An 11625-nucleotide genomic window follows, 5' to 3' on the forward strand; every position below is an offset into this window, starting at 1 on the left:
ACAATGTGACGCCACACCCAATCTTGGCCTGAGAGGGGTTTGGTCATAGTTGAACTATGACTTATTGTTCATTAGAGAGATCAGTGGTACTTAAGAAGTCAAATGTAACTACAGACGCAAAATAGTAATTTTCCAGCTGTACTTATGAGTAATTTGTGAAGGGTCATCGCACTATTGATTGGTTATATCTAATAGACACAGAAATATATCTGTAGTGTGAAGAGTGTAGTTGTCGGTCTTTAGTGGAGTGACCGACAGTTAATAGAGGTTGAATAATTTAATTAAAGGAGTTTAATTAATTATTCAAGTACGAGCTTCAATCTACAAGTCTATAAGGTCCCTTCTATAGCTCGAAAGGGATTATCTAGAATCAATTTTGGATTAATTTGAATTGTTCAAACTAATTGAGGAAATTAATTATATATGATATAATTAATTTAACTTAATTGTATATAATATAATTAATATAATGTATTGATACATTATAATATAAATTTTATTTCAGAGAAATTAAATATTTGAATATGATTCAAAAATTAATTATACATGAGATTCATATAATTAAGTTTAGTATAAATGTGATTTATATTAAATTTCATGCATTATTGAGAGAAAAATAAACTATAGGTTATATTGTATTGGATCTGTCTCTTATACACATCTAGATGTGTATAAGAGACAGATGTATATGTATATGTATATGTATATGTATATGTATATGTATATGTATATATATATAAAATAAATTAGTTATTATATATACAATGTAATTATTATTTAATTGAAATTAATTGAAGTTTATTTTTTTTAAATTAAAGGGAGGAAAATAACTTCCCTCTCCTTAATTTTCTCTCGGTGGAACGTGTGTGATTGACAGTTTTACGAGATTTTTATCTTCTTCTTTTGTTTGACAGAGAAGAGAGTCTAACTGGATGAGAATATCTCTCCATTTTCCCCCTAGACACCTTCCTTTCGCAAACTCTTTACCTCTTCCCAAAATACACAGAGCCCAAACCTCCGGTATTTCTCATCCCTATTAGAGAATATAGAGGACTCTCTTATGGTGGTGTCCAACCAAATATTAATTTGGTAAGTACTTTGGTTTTTGGAGATTGTGTTTCCAAGATTGATCGTGAATATTTTCGAAAGGGAATTTCGTGATGAACGGTTCTTCAAGGGTACGTTTTTCTCCTAACCCTAATTCTATTTCTTCTTCTTCTTAGCATGTTGTAAAACTATGTTAATGCATAATTTGGTTATGTAAATTTCAATTCTATATAAAAATTAAAATTTGGAATGAACTCCACTTCCACTATGGAACTTCACCGTTCCTACAATTGGTATCAGAGCCACGTTTTTTGTCCCTTTTTTTTTTTTTAGAATTTCTTTTACAGATTTAGTGGTTTGCATTCTATAAATTGTTCATATGATTAATGGAATGTATGATGGTTTGCAATTATGGATAATTTTAGGATTGGATTTTAGATTTACAACTTTATTTTACAAATGGGTTTGTAAGGACCCTTTATTTTTTGACATAATTTGTTATAGAGTCTGTAATTTGAAAGTCTTGAGTCGTTCGTGAGTTTTCTGGTGTTTTTCTAGAGAAAACGAGGCCCAAATTGGAGAAGGATCGACGAAATTCGCAATTGGAGGCTGGGGAGATGACGATATGTGTTGGAACTGAGCACGCCCTCTCATCTACGACAATGGGAGGACTTCAAATTTGTTTACAGAAAGTGTATATTATATTAAATAATGTATATGTGGTTCCAAGTTTGGAAAGGAACCTGATTTCTGTAAAGTATCTATTAGAACAAAAATATTCTGTTTCATTTGATGAAAATAAAGTGTTTGTTTACAAACATGGTGTATATATTTGTTATGCAAATCTCAGCGATAATCTTTATGTGCTAAGACTATTAGCAACAAAAGCCCTCTTAAATACCGAACTGTTTAAAACTGTGGTAGCTCAAAATAAAAAACTTAAAATTTCTCCAAAGGAAAAGGCCATATTTGACACCTGAGATTAGGACACATAAATTTCAATAGGATTGAGTGACTGGTCAAGAATAGACTTCTAAGTGAGTTAGAAGAAATTTTTTTACCTGTGTGTGAGTTATGCCTTGAAGGCAAAATGACTAAAAGATATTTTACTGGAAAAGGTCATAAGGCCAAAGAACCTTAGAACTTATACATTCAGACCTCTGTGGTCCGAAATGAATGTTAAGATAAGAGAAGGGTTTGAATATTTCATCACTTTTACTGATGATTATTCTAGGTATGGGTATGTTTATTTAATGCAACATAAGTTTGAAGCCCTTGAAAAGTTCAAGGAGTACAAGGCTGAAGTTAAAAACGCATTAAATAAAATCGTTAAAACATTTTGATCAGATCGAGGTGGAGAGTATATGGATCTAAAATTTCAAAACTATTTGACAGAACATGGAATTGTATCCCAACTCTCAGCACCTGGTACATCTCAGTAGAATGGTGTATCAGAAAGGAAAAATCGGACCTTGTTAGACATGTTTTGGTCTATGATGAGTTATACTTCCTTACCTGACTCGTTTTGGGGTTATGCAATACAGACCACAGCTTACATTTTGAACTGCATTTCGTCTAAAAGTGTTACTGGAAAACCTTTGGAATTATGGAATGGTCGTAAAGGTAGTTTACACCATTTTAGAATATGGGGTTACCCATGTGCTTTAGACAAATCCTAAGAATTTGAACCTCGTTCACAATTGTGCCTATTTATAGGTTACCCTAAAGGAATAAGAGGTGGTTACTTTTATGATCCTAAGGATAATAAGGTGTTTGTGTTGACAAATGTTACCTTTTTAGAAGAGAACCACATAGGGGAGCATAAACCCCAGAATAAGATTGTGTTAAGTGAACTTTCCAATGAAAATACTGAACCTTCAACAAGGGTTGTTGAAGAACCTAATACCTCAACAAGAGTTGTTGAAGTTGGATCATCTAGTAATTCAAATCCACCTCAAATTTTAAGAGAACCTCAACAAGTGTATGGGTTGCGAACCCACTTGTTCGTTATATGGGTTTAACAGAAACCTTAGTTATTGTAGCTGATGGAGATGTTGAGGATCCATTATCTTACAAGAAGGCGATGGAGGATGTTGATAAAGATGAGTGGATCAAAGTTATGGATCTCAAAATGGAGTCGATCTTGGAATATAAGATTTGATACTACGATCAAATCTTATGGCTTTGATCAGAATGTTGATGAACCTTGTGTTTACAAAAAAATCATCAACAGTTTCGTAGCTTTTCTTGTGCTGTATGTGGACAATATCCTACTCATTGAGAATGATATAGGTTTACTGATTGAAGTTAATAATTGGCTAGCGACCCAATTTCAATGAAATATTTGAGAGTGGTGCAGTTTGTTCTGGGCTTTAAGATCTTTAGAGATCGAAAGAACAAAACATAGCCCTATCTTAGGCATTGTATATTGAAAAGATGATTGACAAGTTTACGATGCAGAACTCTAAGAGAGATTTACTCCATTCAGGCATGGAGTTATATTGTCTAGGTAATAGTGTCCTAAAACACCTCAAGAGGTTGAGGAGATGAGATGGTTCCCTTATGCATCGGCTGTTGGTAGCCTAATGTATGCAATGTTATGTACTAGACCTGACATTTGTTGTGCAGTGGGGATAGTCAGTAGATATTAGTCTAATCCAAGATTTGATCATTGGACCATCGTTGAGAACATCCTCAAGTACCTATAGAGAATGAGAGACTATATACTCGTGTACCGTTCCAGAGATTTGATCTTTATAGGATACATAAACTATGATTTTAAGATCGATAAGGATTCTAGGAAATCCACATCAGGATCAGTGTTCACTTTTAATAGAGGAGCAGTAGTATAAAGAAACACCAAGCATGGGTGCATTGCTGACTCCACTATGGAGGCTGAGTACGTAGCGACTTGTGAAGCTGCTAAGGAAGCTGTGTGATTAAGGAAATTCTTGACTGATCTGAAAGTGATTCTAGACATGTCTAAGCTCATCAACCTTTATTGTAATAATAATGGTGTTGTGGCTAATTCTCGAGAGCCTAGGAGGCACAAGCATGAGAAGCACGTAGAGTAGAAGTATCATCTTTTCTGAGAGATTGTGCATCGAGGGGACGTGATCGTCATGCAGATAGCTTTGGAGCACAACATTGCTGATCCATTTATAAACACCCTCACGACTAAGGTGTTTAAGGGTTACCTGCAAAGTATAGGTCTATAAGACAAACCACATTTAGTTTAGGGCAAGTGGAAGATTTTATACTGTGCGCGATTTATGCCCTAGTTTATTATTTTGTGTATTTGTATATCAGTATGGCTTTTATGATGTACACCCCACTAGTTTTAGGACAAGTGGGAGATTGTTGGGTTGATGCCCTAAATCTCATTGGTCTTATATTTTGTAGTTGTAATGTACAGACAATTTTATTTATTTAATAAAATATGAGATGTTTTATTCAACATTTAGTAGCATTAACCCACAAACCAATAAACTAACATCCAAGGTTATCATCTGTAGCTTAAACATGTATGTAGAGATATACGGGTGGATCATGTTTGCATGATAACCTAAATGGTCTGTAGTAGATAGATCAGGTTGGGTATCTCATCCTGGTGACACTATGAATACGACCCACTTTGTAGATGTTACAATTATTGTAAAGTGCTAAAAATGATCTGTTCCTGATCATTCATGTAGAGACATGTGAGTGATGGTGTTCTATACAAAGGGGTTTATATAAGATCGGACCACGAAATGAATAGTCTCATTATATAACACAGTTAATAGTAGAGAATTGGATTTTACCAAGATGACCATAGGTCACATTACTTGAATCCTGAGTGAGTTGTGAATTCCTGCCTATAAAGGCGATACTTTGATTTGTATGAGTGAGTATGGCCAAATTTTCGACTCAATAAGCCTACCATTTTGAGGATTCGTTTGATTATGGAGTTAGGAACACAATTACACAAGACAAAATTTACTTGTTCCCTAACGTTTGGATAAGTAGATAAATTGCTCCCTCAAGGACTGATTTCGGGGCTTGAACAATGCGGTGCCATACCTTCTCCTGGCCTGAAAAGGGTTTGGTCATAGTTGGACTATGACTTATTATTCATTAGAAGGGTTAGTGGTACTTAAGAAGTTAGATGTAACTATTGGGGTAAAACAATAATTTTTGTTCAACTGTACTTACGAGCAATTTGTGAACGGTCATCGCTCTATTGATTGGTTATATCCAATGGATACAGAAATATATCTGTAGTGCGAAGAGTGTAGTTGTCGGTCTTTAGTGGACTGAACGACAGTTAACGGATGTTGGATAATTTAATTAAAGAAGTTTAATTAATTATTCAAGTACCTTTGGAGCTTCAATCTACAGATCCATAAGGTTCCTTCTGTAGCTCAATAAGGATTATTGATAATCAATTTTGGATTAATTTAAATTATTCAAATTGATTGAGGGAATTAATTATATGTGATATAATTAATTTAACTTAATTATATATGATATAATTAATATAATGTATTTGATACATTATAAATATAAATTTTATTTCAGAGGAATTAAATATTTGAATATGAATCAAATATTAATTATATGAATGAGATTCATATAATTAATTTCAGTATAAATGTAATTTATATTAAATGTCATGCATTATTTAGAAAAATAAACTATATATTATATTGTATTGGATACAATATTAAAACTATAGATTATGTGGTATATATGATATAACATATAGTTATATATACATATAATAAATTTAATATATAATATATAATAATATATATATACACACACACATAATTATTATTTAATTTTTTAAAATTAAAGGGTGGGAAATAATTTTCCCCCCTTAATTTTCTCTTATGGAATGTGTGTGATGAGCAATTTTAACGAGATCTTCATCTGCTTCTTTTGTTTGACAGAGAAGAGAGTCTCACTGGATGAGAAGATGTCTTTGTATTTTTCTCCAGACACCATTCCTCTCTCAAACTCTTTCCCTCTTCCCAAAATACATAGAGCCCACACCTACTGTATTTCTCATCCCCATCAGAGAATATGGAGGACTCTTTTATGGTGGTGTCCAACCAAATATTGATTTGGTAAGTACTGTGGATTTTAGAGATCGTGTTTCCAAGATTGATTGTGCACATTTTGGAAAGGGAATTTCATGAAGAACGGTTCTTCAAGGGTACATTTTTCTCCTAACCCTACTTCTATTTCTCCTTTTGCTTAGCATGTTGTAAAACTATGTTAATGCATAATTTGGTTTTGTACATTTCAATTCTGTGTAAAAATTAAAATTAAGAACGATCCCACTTCCGCTATGGAACTTCACCGTTCCTACATAAAGACTTCCCTATGACCCTTTGGGAACACACAGAACAAAATACACAACTCCCTAGTGTTATTTTACAGAATTTTCTCTAAGCCATAAATCCTTTCTACTCTCCAAAACACTTTTATCCTCTCCTTCTCCCAATAGTTGGATACCATCTATCCCTCTATTGGAATCCCAGAGAATAATGAGGTAATTTTCGTGGTAGTGGTAGAGATTGTTCAAGAAAGTGTTTGTGATCAAGATTGTTGGAGATCTGTTCGTTGAAACCAGGAGAGGATTGTTCGTGGTAGATGGGGAATCTACAAAGGTAAGAACTATTCTAATCTTTTCTTTAATGCATGCTAATTTACAGGTTTTTATTCTGTATTGTATAATGATTTTGTTTAATGCAAAAATCGGATTGCGGGATGAAAGACATTTTAACACAATGCTTCTGCTGCCGGATTTGATCCCTTCACATACCTTGAAAGGAAATGCTTTCAATTGGTATGCTAATCTAGAGCCGGAAGTGATTGACAGTTGGGAACAATTGAAAAGGGAGTTCCTTAACTATTTTTATAGCACTAGGCATATCATCAGCATGATGGAGCTAGCAAATACCAAGCAGGAGAAGGGAGAGCTAGTCATCAATCGATGGAAACTCTGAGTATGGATTGCAAAGATAAACTCACTGAATTATCTGTAGTGGAGATGTGCACTCAAGGCATACACTGGGAACTTCTCTACATTGTATAAGGGATAAAACCTTGTACATTCAAAGAGCTGGCAACTCGCGCCCATGACAACATCGCCAATAGAAGAACTAAGGATTTTTTTTGTTTTTGAGGTGATAAAAGACAAGAATGAAATCAATGGCATTGAAAAGATCGTGAATAGTGCCACAAAAGAATCTATGGTCATTCATGTGACCCCACTGGAGTTTTCCTCCAAAGGAAAAGAAACAAAATTCGAAAGAAAGCATGATGATGGCCCAAAAGCATTGCCCAACTCTCAAAGAAAGACAGGAGAAGATTTATCCATTCCTTAACTCTAATGTTGTAGACATGCTAGAACAACTACTAGAAAAACAACTCATTTAACTGCCAGAATGCAAGCGGCTGGAACAAGTCGGAAAAGTACTCGATCCTAATTACTGCAAGTATCATCGAGTCATTAGTCACCCAGTTGAAAAGTGCTTCATGCTAAAGGAGTTGATTCTAAAGTTAGCTTGTGAAAAGAAGATTGAACTAGATCTTGATGAAGTAGCTCAAACAAATCACACCGCAGTAATGATGACTCAAGTGCTCCAACGACAATAACATCTTATGATCAAAGAGAAAACTTGATCTAGTTTGGGACCTTCGAGCCTATAGTTGTTTGGTTCCAAAGAGAAATCCTACCAATAGACTTCCAAATCACAGACGAGCCTATTGAAGATGACGATGAAAGATGGATCCTTGTGATGCAACGAAATAAAGGAAATTCGAGTTCTGTTCAAAGGATGGTGCACTTTCGTCGAAATTATAGGAGAGGAAGAAAGACTCAGAAAAAGAAAGGAATAAAAAGGGCATGGAAGCCTAAGCCTGCTAAGGAAGAAGACAAAGACTTCCATCGACTTCGATGACCAGTAACTTTGGCAGAATTTCTCTCAAGAAGATTCTTTGATAATCATCTAAAGGAAGTATCAGAAGTTACTGCATATCGCACTATCAGCGTAACGTTAGTCAATAACAACCATATAATTTCTGAAGAAGTCGATAATTTAAAAGAAATTGCAAAGAATTTCTGTCTTCGATCGTATCAAACCTTCAACTACTCGATCTTCAGTCTTCCAAAGATTGAGTATGACCTATAGAAAAAGAAAACCAATGTCCAACGTCTATTGCCACTTGATCTCTAGCCTTCAAAATGCGAAGTATCTTTACATGAAAGAAAGATCGGCTTTCAACATCTGCTTTTGATTGTCTCAAGATAACAAACGATCAACATAAAAGAAAGATGAGAACCTTGAAGGCAAGACCATTTCATGAAAAAACAACGACGAGAAGATTCACAGTCATGTCCCTTCATGCATGAAAAGGAAGTTGTCTTTTGATATAAATACAGCAGGTTCCTGGATGGTGAAGTCAAAACTCATCATATTGACGAATCTTACAAATGGAGAGGATGATCACAGCCATGATAAAATAAGAGATTCTAAAGTTTAAATGTAGAAGTTTCTCATCGTAAGAGCTTAAACTACATATTGCTCTTGGCACGCATGAGCTTAAAAGGTGAACGACCCCAAAAAGAATAAAAATCTTTTGAACTACATTATGACTTGATCACTGTCATTAAGGTTATGTAGGTAGCTTGAAGGAAACTTTAAGTTNATGGGACTCTCGACAGATATAAGGTCAGATTGGTTGCGAAAGGATTCACTCAAACGTATGGGGTGGATTACTCAGAAACCTTCTTGTCGGTGGTAAAACTTAACACTAGTCGGGTTCTCCCCTCTGTTGCTGTGAACCTAGACTGGCCTCTACATCTGTTGAACATAAAAAATGCATTTTTAAATGGTGAATTGGAAGAAGAGGTTTATATGACTCCTCCTCCAGGGTTTGAAGCGTAGTTTGGGAGTCAGGTTTGCAAATTAAAGAAGTTTTTGTATGGTCTGAAACAGTCCCCTAGAGCCTGGTTCGATCGTTTCACTACCTTTGTCAAAACCCAAGGGTATATTTAGGGTCACTCTGATCACACCCTGTTCACTAAGAAATCAACACCAAGAAAAGTAGCTGTGTTAATTGTATATGTTGACGATATTATTCTGTCAGGGAATGATTCGGTAGAAATTGACAAGTTGAAATAGAAGATGGCAGAAGAGTTTGAGATTAAAGATCTTGGTACTTTGAGATATTTCCTAGGCATGGAGGTAGCAAGATCAAAGGAAGGGATCTCAGTGTCTCAGAGAAAATATACATTAGACCTATTACAAGAGACTGGGATGACTGGATGTAAACTTGCAGATACTTCGATTGAGGTTAACAGTAATCTGGTAAAGTCAGTATACGACGTCCCGGTGAACAAGGAAAGATATCAACGACTTGTAGGGAAGCCGATATGTCTCTTACACACCAGACCTGATATTTCATATGCAGTAAGTTTGGTAAGCCAGTTTATGCAAGCTCGTATATGAGACGCATGGAAGTTGTTACTTGGATTCTGAGATATCTAAAGTCAACATCTGGAAAAGGCTTGATGTTTAGGAAATATGATAGAAGATGCATCGAAGCCTACATTGACTCAGACTGGGCCGGTTCCGCTACTGATAGGAAGTCAATCTCGAGGTATTATACCTTCGTATGGGGAAATCTTGTTACATGGAGGAGTAAGAAACAGGGTGTCGTGGCTAGAAGTAGTGCTGAAGCTGAATACAGAGCTATGAGAGTCATGACCCGATGAGACTCTACTGTGACAACAAGGTTGCCATTAATATTGCTAATAACCCTGTTCAGCATGACAGAATCAAACACATTGAGATTGACCGATATTTTATCAAAGAGAAACTAGACAACGATAGCATTTGTATTCCTATGTACCATCCAGTCAACAGATTGTGGATGTCCTGACCAAGGGGTTACCTAGATAGACGTTTGACACTTGTATTAGTAAGTTGGACCTCATTGATATTTATGCCCCAACTTGAGGAGGAGTGTTGAAATGGTGTTTTAGCCCTAAGGGCATTTTAGTCTTTTACTTAGCGTCTACTGTCTAGGGTTTCTCTCAGTTTGGTTATTTATACCTGTCTTGTGTTGAGTACTATGTATCAGAAAATTAAAAAGAATAAAAATCTTTTATCGTGGTTTTTCTCCCTGATCTAGGGTTTCCACGTAAATCTGTGTTTTTTTCTCTCTTTTTCTTTTAACTTGTAAAAAAGAAATATGCAAATCATTATAAGAAAATGAGATAAAGTATACTTAATTAAAAAAAAAAAAAAAATGAAAAAGAAAAATTAAACTATGTTATGACTTGAACCCTGTCATTATAAAGGGTATGTAGGCAGCCTGAAGGAATCTTTAAGTTCAATCTAGCTAAAATTTTTTAAAAAATTGAACTACATTATGACTTGATCCCTGTTATTGTAAAGGGTATATAGGAAACTTGAAGAAAACTTTAATTCTAGTCTAGACAAAAAGAAAAAAATATTGCTCTTGAACTACGTCATGACTTGACCCCTTTCTTCAAGGGTACGCAAGCAACTTAAAGAAATTTAAGTTCAGTCCATAAAAAAGAAATGGCACAATCACCCTACGTGTGGCACTACCAAAAAAAAATTATGTCGTTAATGTCTATTGAGGGACAACACAACAAATTAAAGATGTTTGTTTCTACTAAAGGAAACACAAAAAATTGAAGATGTTCATCCCTACTGGGGGCAACACAACAAATTGAAAATACATGTTGTTTAAACAATGTTACATAGGTTGGATGTGTACAATAAGGTTATCACTAGAAAAAATAATCATTTTTCCACTCACTTAAATAAAGAAGCAGTGTTGGGCATTACTTACTTCAAGTTCAAAGCATCACTCATCTATAGTTCGACTCATCATCTTCAGCTATAGATGTTCTTCAAGATGAAGTTCAGAAGTTTTGTCGATGAATATTTAAATTTAGGTTCGGAGGCTTCGCCGATGCTTCTTAAAATTCAAGTTTGAAGGATTTGTCAATGCTTCATCAAATTTAAAGCTCATAGGCTTTATTGTTGCTTTTTCATCTTCAAGTTTAAGGCATCCTTTATCTTCAACACTGGGGCTTCGCTCATCTGAAGTGGCATTTCATCTTTAAAATCTGGTATTGAAGGGATCGAATCTCGCAACGGAAGTGTTCTCATGTGAGATCCCCTTGCATCTCGCAATTCAAAATTCGCATGCAATTGGGGAAAGGGTTAGAATGATTCTTATCTTTTTAGATTCTCCAAATGCCACGAACAATCCTCTCCAAGGTTCCAACAAAAGGATCTCCAAACGGTCTTGATCACGAACAACCCCTTGAGTGATCTTGAACACTACAATGGGAGTTACATTGTTATTCTCTGGGATTCCAATAGAGGGATATGTGGTATCCAACTATTGGGAGAAGGAGAGGAGAAAAGTGTTTTGGAGAGTTGATAGGATTTATGGCTTAGAGAAAATTTTGCATAATAACACTGAGGAGTTGTGTATTGTCAGAGTTTTCTACAATCAAAGTGTGTATTCAGTGCATTCCTC

At 35.0% G+C, this 11625-nt stretch overlaps 1 protein-coding gene across 1 annotated transcript; it reads left to right on the forward strand.

Moving 5' to 3' along the window:
* The first annotated feature begins 9227 nt into the window (after positions 1-9227).
* On the forward strand, positions 9228-9817 carry LOC120084160 (uncharacterized mitochondrial protein AtMg00810-like). Its single transcript, XM_039040055.1, has 2 exons — positions 9228-9415; positions 9514-9817. The coding sequence occupies exons 1-2, from the start codon at positions 9228-9230 to the stop codon at positions 9815-9817; spliced, it is 492 nt and encodes a 163-aa protein (XP_038895983.1).
* The last annotated feature ends 1808 nt before the right edge of the window (positions 9818-11625 follow it).

This window comes from Benincasa hispida, chromosome 8 (genome assembly GCF_009727055.1).
Source record: "Benincasa hispida cultivar B227 chromosome 8, ASM972705v1, whole genome shotgun sequence".
In the NCBI taxonomy this organism is placed as follows: Eukaryota; Viridiplantae; Streptophyta; class Magnoliopsida; order Cucurbitales; family Cucurbitaceae; genus Benincasa; species Benincasa hispida.

Bases quoted from the DNA above. Each gene is read 5' to 3' on its own strand.
- LOC120084160 (XM_039040055.1), top strand. From the start codon at position 9,228: ATGGCAGAAGAGTTTGAGATTAAAGATCTTGGTACTTTGAGATATTTC. The intron at 9,416-9,513 runs GTCAGTATACGA...TTTCATATGCAG, and splicing joins GTTAACAGTAATCTGGTAAA to TAAGTTTGGTAAGCCAGTTT.